General features: G+C 40.9%; 1 protein-coding gene across 1 annotated transcript; it reads left to right on the forward strand.

Moving 5' to 3' along the window:
* The first annotated feature begins 287 nt into the window (after window positions 1-287).
* Window positions 288-12,782, forward strand: Pogk (pogo transposable element with KRAB domain). Its single transcript, XM_013021745.1, has 4 exons — window positions 288-348; window positions 615-713; window positions 1,965-3,445; window positions 12,412-12,782. Exons 1-3 carry the CDS (start codon window positions 288-290, stop codon window positions 3,434-3,436), a joined length of 1,632 nt encoding a protein of 543 aa, XP_012877199.1. The 3' UTR covers window positions 3,437-3,445; window positions 12,412-12,782.
* The last annotated feature ends 1,883 nt before the right edge of the window (window positions 12,783-14,665 follow it).

Here is a 14,665-nt window from a genome sequence, read left to right on the forward strand (position 1 = left end):
GCTCAAGGCTAGCGCTCTACCACTTGAGCCACAGTGCCATTTCCAGCTTTTTTTTCTTTTTGCTTATGTGGTGCTGAGGAATTGAACCCAGGGTCTCATGCATGCAAGGCAAGCCCTCTACCACTGAGCTACCTTCCCAGCCCAAGAAGGACAACTTTAGAAATGTCACCTTGTATCTGAGCTTGTGCTTCACAAGCCCACAATGAAGAAAGGCCTTCATTGTTATCAGCCTCAGAAACATAGGGACATGTCCCCCAAAGTATGCATACACACACACACACTCCCACATGATCCATTTGGATTGCCCAGGTTGCTCACAGACGTACCAGCATGCTTATTGCATCTGTGGTAGCCTCCACCCACTTCTCTGCTAAATGCAGTTTTTATGTTATTATACTAAGCCCAATGCTGGCCCCAGCCCTCATTCACAGAGATCCAGAAACGCCCTCAGACAGATGTATTTTCTATCATATTTTTTTCTTTGAATATCACCAAACTTGTCCCATCTTTTACAATTGGAGGGAATAGGGTTTCTTAAGTATTATAAAATACTTAGGTTTGCATTGCTTCAGGACAGTAGCACAATTGTTACCTATTCTATTTTCTGTGAACAGAATTCCCATTCCCTAAGCCAGACATGATCACTCGTTTGGAACGGGAGGAAGAGTCTCATAATTCTGAGGAGTGGCAGCTACAAGGAGGACCCGTTACAGGTACTACAAGTACACTTCAGTGTCCGCCCTAATAGGAGCATCTTAAAGCCGGATTTTCAGTTTCTGCATACGTTTTGTGGGATGTTGAGAGATGAAGCACAATGATGATGGACTTTAAAAATGGAGAGTTTAAAAATCTCTTGACAGTTCTTTGTGATCTTAGGCAACTTCTTTTACTTCTCTGGGCCTCAGTCTCCTCATTGGTCAGTTGTGGATTTAAATAAGCCTTGATGTGTGTGACCTTGTATTTGACTGGAGCAAAATGAAGTTTGCATGGTGTGTGGTCCAGTGCACTTTCTGGCTGAGTGTGGCCACATCGGCAGCATGCCACATGCCATGCTTCTGCAAACTCAGTACTAGTGAGAGGAAGTGTGCATCCAGTGTATTTACCCTGAGCTTCCTGTCTGTTTCATCCTGGATATAAAAGGCCACAGTTCACATTTGAGTAGATAAGTCTTAAGAGGCACCTAGTTTCTTTTTTTTATCAAAATGAAAAAAGATTAGGAGAGCAGTAGTTGGAAAAATACAGCATAGCTTCCATATTTTACTGATTCTAAAGCACTTTTTTCCCTGCCACTTTATGTAATTGAGAAGACCTGTGGAAAAGATTGCATGTGATGGTTAGAACTAAAGGCATTTTGTTATTCTTTTAGTAGCACATAAAGGTGCATTTTACAATTGATAGCATTTTAGTTTTGGTGAAAGGAGAAATCTCCCAATCATATTCCATTTCTGTAATGATCTTCCAAATATAAGTATACACATTGGTATGCAAGAAGCAACTTAAAACTATAAACTTAAATTTGCTGGCATGAATTTTCTTACAGGTTTTCTTAATTCAAGGGCTATGATTCCACCAAAGCTCTGTAATGTTAGGAAGCACAGTGAATTGTATTTGGTTCCTCATCCACATAAATACTGTTTTTGGACCCCAACATAGCATCCCTTTTATTTGATCCAAGCTTGGAACCTGTGTCCCAAGTTCTCCTGCTATGTCCTAGCTTGGCAATCTTGACTCCATTTATAACCTCTGTAGTTTCTCTCTCCTCATCTACAGAGTAGGAACACTGATGGCCACCATGGCTGAGTCTGTATGGAATCTGTATAAATTAGCACTGGGATAACAACTTAGTATTATCTATTATTCAAGTTACTATTTTTGGTGAACCTTATTAAACATTTTGACTCAAAAAAAATCAAGAATTAAGCCACTTAATCGCTGACTTCTTTTCCCCCTCATTTGTCTCCCAGAAAATGAAGAATCTGATGTGAAGTCTCCAGATTGGGCAACCCCCATGAATACCACCTCCCACTTCCCTCAGCCTCAGCATCTTGACAGCTTTGGCCTGCGCCTGCCTCGGGACATCACTGAGCTGCCTGAATGGAGTGAGGGGTACCCCTTCTGCATGGCCATGGGCTTCCCGGGGTACGACCTCTCGGCTGATGACATAGCTGGGAAGTTTCAGTTCAGCCGGGGCATGCGCCGCAGTTACGACGCAGGATTCAAGTTGATGGTGGTAGAGTATGCCGAGAGCACCAACAACTGCCAGGCTGCCAAGCAGTTTGGAGTATTCGAAAAAAACGTTCGAGACTGGCGCAAGGTGAAGCCACAGCTGCAGAATGCCCATGCCATGCGACGGGCATTCCGAGGCCCCAAGAATGGCAGGTTTGCTCTGGTGGACCAACGCGTGGCTGAGTATGTCAGATACATGCAGGCCAAAGGGGACCCCATAACCAGGGAGGCGATGCAGCTGAAAGCTCTTGAAATTGCCCAAGAAATGAACATTCCAGAGAAAGGGTTCAAAGCAAGCTTGGGTTGGTGTCGAAGAATGATGAGAAGGTATGACCTGTCTCTGAGGCACAAAGTACCTGTACCCCAGCACCTGCCTGAAGACCTGACTGAGAAGCTCATCACTTACCAGCGGACTGTGTTATCTCTGCGCAGGGCGCATGACTACGAGGTGACACAGATGGGGAATGCAGACGAGACACCCATCTGCTTGGAGGTGCCATCCAGGGTTACTGTTGACAACCAGGGTGAAAAGCCTGTGTTGGTCAAGACTCCAGGCAGGGAGAAACTAAGGATCACGGCCATGCTTGGTGTCTTGGCTGATGGGAAGAAGTTACCTCCGTATATCATTTTGAGGGGAACCTACATCCCCCCAGGAAAGTTCCCCAGTGGGATGGAAATCCGCTGCCATCGCTATGGGTGGATGACTGAAGACTTGATGCAGGACTGGTTGGAAGTGGTGTGGAGACGCAGGACAGGAGCACTTCCCAAGCAACGAGGGATGCTGATCCTGAATGGCTTCCGGGGTCATGCCACTGATTCTGTGAAGAGTTCCATGGAGAGTCTGAACACAGACATGGTGATCATCCCCGGGAGCCTAACCCCACAGCTGCAGGTGCTGGATGTGGTGGTGTACAAGCCACTGAATGACAGTGTGCGTGCCCAGTACTCTAACTGGCTTCTGGCTGGGAACCTGGCGCTCAGCCCTACTGGGAATGCCAAGAAGCCACCCCTGGGTCTCTTCCTGGAATGGGTCATGGTGGCGTGGAACAGCATCTCAAGTGAATCCATTGTGCAAGGGTTCAAGAAGTGCCACATCTCCAGCAACTTGGAGGAAGAAGATGATGAACTGTGGGAAATCGAAAGTGAGTTGCCAGGAGGAGGAGAACCACCGAAAGAATGTGATACTGAGAGCATGACTGAGGGCAACTGAAGGACCAAGGTAAGTGGTTGGAAATAAATGCTTCGTTAGATTCAATGATGGCCCTGCTCTTGTTCAGCACACACTATCTTTTCCCTACTTTGGATTTCTTTAGATTCCAGTATGCATGAGTATAGATGACAGGCCACCAGAATTTTCTTATTTATAGGCAACTGATTGTTTGACTTCCTTTGTATATATTTGGTTCTGAAGTCAGAACCTAAATAATAGGTAAAATGAACAAATGGTGAGCTTCCAAAACATTAGATCTGAGAGCTATAACGACAGAAGAAGTTATTTGGGCCTGAAAAGGCCCATTCTGACATGGCATAGTTTATAAAAACTTGTTTTTGAAAGACTTCTCTTTTCCCTATAAATCATGTTAAGCCTTTAGGACTGGTATGTGTTCCTGATTTAGTTGGGACTGTTGTACTGATTTTTACTGGCCTATAGGCCCGTGACACAGGTGAACATGAAGTCTACGTTCAGTACAGTAGTCTCTGCGTTTCAGGGCTCTTCCTTAGTGGTCACACAATGCCCATCATAAACATTATATGTATATGTGTATATATATACCTATGTATAAATATATGTGTGATATATTTAGCTCCCATTTGCTTTTTCCTAGGAAATGCAGAAGTTTTAAAAATGCATCTTAGTCTCATATAGACCTTTAGATCAAGTAAACAATTTCCTTAACTTCTTGTAGTCAGCAGAGGTCTGAAAGAAAGTACTTTTAAACCCAGTCTTGGCACCAGTAGTCTAGGACTACAGTGAGTCAGGTTAAAAGACCAAGGACAAAAGGATTGAGATTTTGAAGCACAGAAGATGAGTTGAAAGGATACAAGGAGTAGGTGCCCAAAAGAACCAATACTGGGAGATAAGTCCACAGCTTCCCTCAACCTCCCTCCCCACCTAACACCTGGAGAAAGTAGAAAATGGCCACAGAGTTGGTAATATGCAGAAAGAACAACTCACTTTAACTTTGTTCTCATTTTCTTAATTGTCAATCTATGCCTCCAGATGCAGTATATAAAAGGCAAGAGTCCTTTTATATTTTGTTCTGTGTGTCTTTTCTACTTGCTTTTTTTCTCCAAGCGAAATGGTAGTAGAATTCTTACTTTCCCACTGTATAAGTACATCTGTGTATTCAAAAGTGACATCAGGTACTGGTTGCTCATGCATGTAATCTTAGCCATTCAGGAAGCTGAGATCCTGAGGATCACATTTCCAGGTTAGTTGGAACAAAAATGTAAGTAAAACTCCATTTCTTTGGTTTGTCTCAAAAAACAAATCTATAGGTATGACTCAAGTAGTAGAGCACCAGCCAAGCAGTTGGGAGGCCCTGATTTCAGAACCTGGTACCAGCAAAAAAGAAAACCAATAGGCTCCTTCCTTGACTCTACAACAAGCTGAACTCATGTTATTGAACTCTGGGGTAATTCTGGGTTCCTAGAATTGAAATTGAGCAAGAAGCAGTTTTTACTATGGCATTAAAAATCACTGAAATCACTTTCGTCATGTTCCCCACTCTTTAAAAAACAAAAAACAAAACAAAAACCTGAATTCAGACTCTATTGCCTACCAAACTTAGAGTAACGTCATTTTTATTTTTATCCTTCCCTCTCTTTCTTCTTTCCAGATAACATTTTGAAGCATTCTCCATTCCCCGCCCCCCACGGTGTGTGTGTGTGCCAGCTTCAACTCAGTGCTTGAGCACTGTCTCTGAGCTTTATTGCGCATGGCTTTTTTGCTCATGACTCTACCACTTGTGCAACAGATCCACTTCCAGCTTTTTTTGGTAGTTAATTGGAGATAAGAGTTTCACAGACTTTCCTGCCCAGGCTGGCTTTGAGCTGTGATCCTCAGATCTCAGCCTGCTAAGTAAGTAGGATTACAGACATGAGCCACTGGCATCAGGATGTCATTATTTTAATCAGATTGACACCTCACTTACTAGTGTGGTTCCTATTCTCACTACCCCTGCTATTCAACAGCTTTTAGTAAGTTTCATTTTGCTAAATTGGTCATCATGGATTCATTGTTTACCCTACACCATTCTCTTTTCCTCCTTCCCAAATCCCCTCAAATAGACCCACTGTTACTAACGTGTGTGTGTGTGTGTGTGTGTGTGTGTGTGTGTGTGTGTGTGTGATCGATCCTGTGTGTGATTACATACATGTTTGTCTTTCAGGTCTAGGATCCATGTATGAGAAAAAAACATGCAACATTCTGAACCTGGCTTATTTCATTTAACACATCATCTAGTTCCTTCAATTTCCTTGCAAATGACATAATTTCATTCTTCTTTATGGCTAAATAATATTCAATTATGTATATATATACATATATAGATAGATAGATAGATATACCACATTTTCTTAATCCATTTATCAGTTATAGAGCATCTAGACTGTTTCCATAGCCTAGTAATTGTAAATAGTGCTGTAATGAACATGGGTGTGCTAGTATCTCTGTAGATACTGACTTACATTTATTTGGATATGTGCCCAAGAAAGGGGAATTATTGGATTATTTGGTAGTTCTATTTTTAGGGAGCCTCCAAACTGATTTCCATAGTGATTGTACTAGTTAACATTACTAGCAACAATATGTAAGGTTTCCTTTTCCTTTGCATCCTAACTAGTATTTATTTTCATTTGTATTCTTGATGGTAATTTTGAGTGGAGAAAGATGAAATCTCAATGTCATTTTGATTTGCATTTTCTTTAAGGCCAGGGATAGTGAACATTTCTCCATGTATTTATTGGCTATTTGTATTATTCTGAGAATTGTCTGTTCATTGGCTCTTTGTACTATCTGTTCAGTATATTTACCCTTTTAATTGGATTTGATTCTTTGAGAATTTAGTTTTGGAGCTCCCTGTATATTCTTGTTATTAATCCATTGTTAGATGTGTAACTGACAAATATTTTTTCATTCTCTAGGATATCTCTTCAATCTACTGTTTCCTTTGCTGCACAGAATCTTTTTATTTTGATACAATCCTATTTGTCAATCCTTGCTCTTAATTGCTGAGCTATTGGAATTCCATTCAAGAAGTTATTGCCTGTGCCTGTATGTTCTGGTATTTTCCCTATCATTTCGTATAGTAGTTTCAAAGTTTTAGGTCTTAGATTAAGATCCTTAATCCACTCTGAGTTGATGTTAGTGCAAGAGATAAGAATAGTTTCTTCTGTAGATAAACAGTTTACCAAGCATAGGAAGGTTATCTGTTCTTCCAGTCATGTTTTCAACTCCTTTGTCAAAAATCAGATAGCTGTTGCTGCGTGGATTTATTTCATGGTTTTCTGTTCTGTTCAATTAGTCTTCAAGTAGGTTTCTGTGTAAATACCATGCTGGTTTTGTTAGTATGGCTCTGTATTATAATTTGAAGCCTGAATTGTGATATTTCCAGCATTACTTTTTTTTTTCTCAAAATTGCTTTGACTATTTGAGATCCTCTGTGTTTTCATGTGAAGTTTTAGGATTAATTTTCAAATTTCTATGAAGAATGACATTAGCATTTTGATGGGGATTGAATTGAATCTGTAAGTTGCTTTGGTAGCATAACTATTTATTAATTCTGCCAAGCCATAAGCAGTGAGTCTTCATTCCATCTTCTAGTGTCTTCAGTTTCCTTCAAGATGCCTTTCCCATTGACAACAAGTGGTCAGGTGATGCTTTTTTATCAACTTACCACACTGTCTTTTGATTGGAGAATTGAGATAATTAACATTCAGTGTCATTATTAAAAAGTATGTAATCATTTCTGCCATTTTATTAGGGGTTTGGTTTTTTTTTCCCCTTTTCGGGGAATTTTTTATTTTTTTTTCAAATTCTTTATTGTGATTAAGTGATTACATAAATTTCCCAAATTTTACAGTATTGTGGGATAGTGATGCTTAGTTAAAGTCACAAACACATTCTAACTTTCATGGGGCAATTGTCTATCGTAGTCTATAACATTTATGAGTTCTATGATGTTTGACAATAGTTATTTCTTCCACGTCGGGTGATATATACATTTCTTTCGTTTTGCATAGTGTCAGCTGTTTTGTTCCCTCCCTCCCATCACTGCCATTGAGTTGCTTAGTTCATTTTGATCAATGTCCAGTGCAGGTGATGGATCCAGCTATTGACTTTCCCTGATTCCCTCTAGTTCTGTGTCCTCCTCCTGGTTTCCCTCCAGTGTGCACATATATACCATATATATGATCAGCAGCAAGGGGTTATTTAGTGGTGATTCGACCAGATGAGTGGAAGTCCTTTATTTCTTAAGTCTTGTTAAATTGTTTTATCACCTTACATTTTGGATTTAACATCCACTTATCAGAGAGATCATGTGACATTTGTCTCTTTGCTCTTGGCTTACCTTGCTCAACATGATTTTTTCTAGTTCCATCCATTTCCCTGTAAATACCATAATTTTGTCCTTTCTAATGGCTGCATAATATTCCATTGTGTATAGATACCACAATTTTTGGATCCATTCATCTGTAGTGGGACATCTGGGTTGTTTACATATCCTGGCTATTGTGAACAGTGCTGGTTCCTATTGTTCAGGATAGATGCCTAGAAGTAGTAAGGCTGGGTCATAGGGGAGGTCAATATTTAGCTTAATGAGGACCCTCCAGTGGTTGTTAAGTGTACATTCCCACCAGCAGTGTAATAGGGTTCCTCTTTCTCCGCATCCCCTCCAGCATTTGTCCTTGGCTGACTTTAGGATGTGGGCCATTTTGACTTGGGGTAAGGTAGTATCTCAGGGTTGTCTTTATTTGTATTTCCTTTACAACCAGGGATGGTGAACATTTCCTCATTTTTATCTCTTCTTCTGAGAAGTTTCTCTTTAGTTCCCTTGCCCATTTAGTAATTGGTTTGTTAGGTTTGGGAGGGATTAGTTTCTTGAGTTCTCTGTATATACTGGATATTAACCCCTTTATGATACATTGCTGGTAAATATTTTTCCCCAATTCGTTGGTTGTCTTTCTAGCTTGGTTGTTATGACTTTAGCTGTGCAGAAACCTTTTATTTTAAGGTAGTCCCATTTGTCGAGTCTCTCCCCAATTCATTTTGTTGTTTTTGTAGTTTGATTCTTTCCTACTCTTCATTTGCTTATCTGCTTTTGTGATGAAATGTATTTTTCTCTTCTGTTTTCATGGTTATATTTATCTTGCTCTTCTGTGTGTAGAATTCCTTTGATAAACTTCTGTAGTGCTGATTTAGTGGTCATAGATTGCTTTAGCTTTTGTCCTTGAAGTTTTATTTTGTTCCTGAGTTCTAAATGATGGCTTTAGGTAGATTCATCTAGGCTAGTAGTTCAAAAACATCACTTTATTATTACACCCTCTTTTGTTTTAAGATTTCTGGTGAGAAATCTGGGATTCTGATGGGCTTCCCATTGTAAAAAACATGGTGCTTCTTGTTCACAGCTTTCAGTATCTTTTCCTTGTTCTGTACACTTAATGTGTTTAGCTATGATGTGTCTTGGAGGGTTCTTTTCTGGTTTGGTCTTTTGAGTGTCCTGAGTGTTTCTTGTACCTGAATGGCTCTTTTGTCTCATGATGTAGAAAATTTTCTATATCTTAGAGTATATTTTTTCTCATTTCAATTTGCACCTTTTTTTATATGTGCCACTGATTATTAGGTTTGGTCTCTTAATAATGTCCCAGAGGTTTTGCGCATTCCACTCACACTTCTTTACTTTTTTCCCTGTTTGACTATTCTAATACATCTATGTTGTTTTTGATCCCTATTAGTCTTGTCTTCAGTTTGATCCATTCTCTTAGAGAGACTTTCCACTGAGTTTTTATTTGACTAATTGAGCTTTTCATTTCTAGAATTTCTATGTTTTTGTTGAATTCTCCTTTATATCCTGTTTTGTCTTTCTTACTTCATTCCACTGTTTAATGGTACCCTCCTTGAGTTTCCTTAGCTGCTTATTTGTATACAAGTCTTATTTCATTGATGATTCTGATTATCATGCTTTTAAGTTCTTCTGTACTTTCTTACCTATCCTAAGCATCTGTTACTGGGAGCTGGTGACCTTTGGAGATGTCATGGTGCCTTGTTCTTTCATATTGCTTGTGTTCTTGCACCAGGATTTACTCATCTGAGGTCAACCTTTTGGTTTTGCCCACGTGTCAGAGAATCACTCACATAGGGAACTATTTAGAGTCTCTTGTATTTACTTGGGTTTGGATTGCTATTATATTTGAGTTGAGAGTGGGGATTGTTAATGCTTTCACCTCGGAAGCTTCTCTGTGTGCTAGAAGCCACTGCTGGTCACAGAGCACTTTTTAGTCTATGGTCAGTTATCTACATGCTGTTCAGTTCTCCCTATTTATGTCCCCCCTGGCAACAGATGGGGTCCTCCCCTAATGTGCTTGATAAGTGGAGAAAATAAACTACTCACTGAGTTATGCACCAGTGATGGAGACCTGTGAGATTATTCAACCTGCAGGTTACCTCAGTTCTTTCAGACTCACCTAGTAGCGTGTCACCCAGTGATATGGCTGAGGCAGGAGAGGATCCTCTTGAGCCTTGAGTCTTATGCTTGGAGCCCTCAGCCCCACCTGGTAGCAACCATCAACTAGCTCTTAGCTTAGGTACTGAGCACTAGAGCTCAGCCACCCATAGACTGGGTACCATTTCCATAGCAATTCTCAGCCACTGGGACTGCTCTGTCCAGCAAAATTGAGTTACTGATGCCTTGGCTCTTCACTGCCTGAGCTCCTTTTGCTTTAATTCTCAACTTGCCTTCATTTAAGCCCCTCCCTCTCCGTGTGACCTCTCATATCTATCTTCTGATTGTTCCTTATTTACCAAGCCTCCAGTCTTCTATAATCTGAACTTCCCAACAGCAAAGGCAAATGCCCTGTTTTCTGAAATGACCTACAGGCCGTGAAACTGCTTTCACAGGGTGGGACTGCCAAGAGTTTCCCCAGCCCTTGTTGGGGAGACCTCAGTTTGCCTGAGTTAAAACTTCCTTCCTTTGATGTCATCTTCAGGCAGCAGTCTTCCACCCAAAAACTGGATATGATCTAGAAATCCCTAAACACTGGCTGTTCTCCAGCATCCAAGTGTCTCAGTTGTGACTCAGTTCCAAAGCTTACCTGGCTGCAGGCGGTTTGCACACCTCCAGTGCAGGCTGATCACCATGCAGTGTGAGCAGTCTACCAGTGGAGGAGAGATCCTTTGCTTTCTGAAATAGCCCTTGGGCAATGTAGGTACTGTCACTGTCACGGGGTAAGGAGCCAAACCTCCCTTTCTGTGTCCACCCCTGGTCACTGTTGGCCACTTGACATTGGCTGGATGTCATAGATCGCCAGTTGTTTCTTTGTTTCCAAGCCCGTGGTCATCTTTTAGGCTTGCCTGGCTGCAGGCTGCTTGCAGATAACTCATACAAGTCTGTTCCCTGTCAAGCAGCAAGCCCTCCCACCTGATGGCAACTCACTGTAAGCTTTCTGAAACAGGAGCAAAGATTGTTCCTGTCTGATGCTGCCTCTCAGGCACACTGCCTCAGCCATTGTCCTACCACATTCCTGCACTGGGATTTGCTGCATGTAACAAATGAAGATTTGACCCACAGCTGGGTTTCCAGTCTGTGGTGGAGGCCTTTAAGCTCACCTTAGGGTGGAGACTTCAGCTTTTGTTCCCACCCACCAGGGGTGCTGGCACTGGCTGTGGCAAACTGTTTTCTAGTTTTCTTTATTGCCTTTCTGTTTCACCCCACTTTTTAGCTGCCCTGTTCTTCTCTTGTGGCTCTCCATGCTCTTCCTCAGTTTTGCTCTTCCTCAGTTTTGCTCTTCCAAATATAGTCTCTTTTTTGTGGCCCGGACTCTTCTTCACAGAGCCTGATCAGAAAGCTTTTACTTGAAGCTTCTGCACCATTTTGAAGTCTTCCAGTTTTCTGAATAACTTACTATACTAAGGACCAGTTTAAAACTGCCAGAAGACATAAGGAATCTCATTAAAGCAGTTGTTGGGTAGGGGGAACAAGGAGAGAGCAGTAGAGGTCAGCCTGACTGACATGTATTTGTATGTGTGACTACCATAATGAAACTCCTTCGTTCAATTAATGTACATCTGAAAATGATGAAAAGATAAATGGTAGGAAAGTAAAACCGTCTCTATTAGGGGATGGGAACTAGCCAGAGGGGGAAAGGCCAATAGAAAGGGAGAATGAGGGTGAATATGGTCAAAATATCTTGTGTACATGATTGAAAATAAAACAATGAAATCTGTTGAAATAGTTGTTAAAAAGAGTATAGGGAGAATGACAGAATGGGTGAGTTTGATCAAAGTTCTTCGTATTACCACAGTTAAACTCTTCTTGTGCAACTAGTAGCTGCTAAAAAAAAAGAAACCATTAAGGAAAAAAAAAAGACTACCAGGAGAGAACATGGGAAAAGGCTATGCTGATATTTACTACAGCTATTAAAAAGTTACCTCCCATTTGCTCTTCCAGAATGCTATAGTTCTCTGTACAGCTGCTGAGGAAGTGATGGAAGCAGTCAGGAATCTGCAGTGAATGAGAGAATCAGAGGAGCCAATCTGACAGAGCATGCCTATAATCCTCATCTACTCAAGGGGCACAGACAGGAGCATTGTGATGTGGTTAGCAAGATCCTATCTCAAAAACCAGATGGGTTTGGCAAAACATGCCTGTATTCCCAGCTACTCTGGAGATAGGAACTCAGTCCAAAGCTATGCAAGAACTCGAGACTCTATCTGAACAAAAAGACTAGGAACATGGCTGCCTAACAAGTACAAAGCTCTGAGTTCAACCCCTAGCACAGAAGAGCGGGAGAGGAAGAGAGGAAAGGAAGGAAGGAGGGAGGGAAGAAGGGAGGACAGACACATGGGCATGAAACTACTTCTTGTCATCTATTTGGAAATTTAACTGGTAAAATAATATTTTTGTTAAGTGAAATACCCAGAAATCCAGGGGTTCCTTCACACTTAAGATTCTCTGTATTTTCCAGCAAATGACACTATGGTTGAAACAGTTGGGGAAAATCCTCAAGATCATTCTTGAAAGTGTGGATGCCCAGGGAGCTCCAGGAAGAGGCAGTGTGCGGCTCAGAACAGTCAAGATCCACCAGCAGCCAGGACGTCCCAGGGCACAGCCCCTCATGCCCTGCCCGTGAAGTGTCAGCAAAATCTCGGACCTTTAGGCACACCAGAAACTAAAACAGAAATGAAACTTGGCCCCTGTCTTCTTTTGGAGCTGACTCCATCTGTCCATCAAAGAAATGTGTAAATACTACCCAGCAAAGATGTAGGCTGGAGAAGAGACCATCTGTTCACCACCAAGAGACATCTTATGGATACAGCTCTAGTGGTGTCCTTTGGTAAAAAAAAAAAAAACCTCAATACTCTGCCTTTGAAAATGCTTCCAAAAGTAGAACCTGTCCCCACATGGATCAAGACTACAGAAAAGATTTTGTACAAATATGTCACTTATGCACACCTGCTACTTAAACATTTCCTTTTGAGAAACTGATTTACTAAGGATAACTATAAAATCAACACATACTGGCCTGGTGCCAGAAGATGGCTTTTCTATAGACAAACAACAGTACTGTGGAAGATGGAATTCACACAAATAATGCTGTTTTACTTATCTTCCAAATCTGGTTGGCAGCTAGACTTTTAGGGTCTTGTTTAATGGCCCTATTTTTTTCATTGTTGTATTTGATGATAAGGCAAGCACTTAGTACTGAAGTCCTGTTTTTCAAGCTGCCTGCAGAAGTCACTGAACTCTGTTGTCTCCATGGTATAAGGCCCTTTGGCTCATCTGATACTTGTTTTAATTTCTGTAACGTTCGTGTCACAGAGACAGTGGAAGGTTTTAGCCCCAGCTGTTTCATGACTAACCTCCAAGAACAGGAGGCCATTGGATTTTTACATGAATTACATGCATTCCCACATAATTTGAGTATTTGAGAACATTTCTTCAAAGCTGTCTGTGCTACAAAAAAAAATGTATATCAGAACCTCAAAGACAAAGCCATTGCTAGAATTAACATTCCAAAAACCACTTCTCCTTCCTGTACACTGGACTCACATACATTTTATAAGATGTTTTTGGCTTCCTGAAACACCTATTTCTACTCAGGTACTCATTTTCCTGTTGGTCCTTTTCTGATCGTTTTAATCCAGTTGCACAGTCACACACAAGGTGGGCAATTTCACTTCTAGTATCTGAATGCTGTTCAGTGTTTGACTTAAGTCCCTCTTTGCTTTTTTTACCTATAATGCCTTTGGTCATCCAGAAGTGGCATTTAAACCTTATTATTTTCCATTCCATTTCTATTTAATTTTTTTCCTCCCACTAGTGTACTTTCTAGCCCTTTCTTTTTCATGTCATTTCTCTTGCAGTGGGAGCTTAAAAGATGTCATGAAATCTAATTTAAGGTTCCTGCATGGGAGCCACAGTTATCTTGCCCAGAATAGTAGAAAATGGGTTCGACTCCTGTTTCATTCCACATCACCTCAAGTCTCATTGTCAGCTGAGAGATAATGCCTTATAGGTTGCATAGCACTGGAACTTTCCTAGAGTGATGGCTTTGCTGTCAGGGTTTTCTGGGCTCACTCTTCCATTCCCTTACTATGATCTATGCCTAACAGAGCCCTTATCCAACTGTTTTGCAGAAAGGCTGTTCGCCTAGAATTCCTATAGCACACGAGATATAGTTGTATCCCCTAGTGATAGGAACTGACCCCAACAATAAACTTTGATAATTAAAACAGTGGGCTATGGTGGTTTTCTTAACCTACTAACACAAGCTATATTTCACAAGCTATATTTCAAACTGTTGCCTCAACTTTATTCTCCATCCAGTTCCAATATATTTACACCTTTGACTCAAAAAGTGTCCATGGAATGTATTGAAAGTAACACTGGTATCTTTGAAGTCAGAATGAAGAATTGCATGACTTTAAGTTGGCTTTTCAAAATAGAGGGAGGAACACTAATAATTCTGTTCCCCAGGGTCATGTTTTAGATATCCTCAGAATAGCTATGTTGCCAGAATCGCATGAAAGAAATCCACAGGACATAAATTTAAAGTGAGTGAATATAGCTAAATTAGTAGATAGAAAACTTAGTATCCTCTTTTTACAAGTGTTTTTAAAAGCATCAAATCCACATGTTGTTAGAATTAGCCCTGACGATTTACCATGCCCATAGACTCTAAGTAGTAGTCTACTCCAAGAACAATTTAGAGATCGGAT

The sequence above is a fragment of the Dipodomys ordii genome, unplaced genomic scaffold, assembly GCF_000151885.1.
Source record: "Dipodomys ordii isolate 6190 unplaced genomic scaffold, Dord_2.0 Scaffold57, whole genome shotgun sequence".
NCBI lineage: Eukaryota > Metazoa > Chordata > Mammalia > Rodentia > Heteromyidae > Dipodomys > Dipodomys ordii.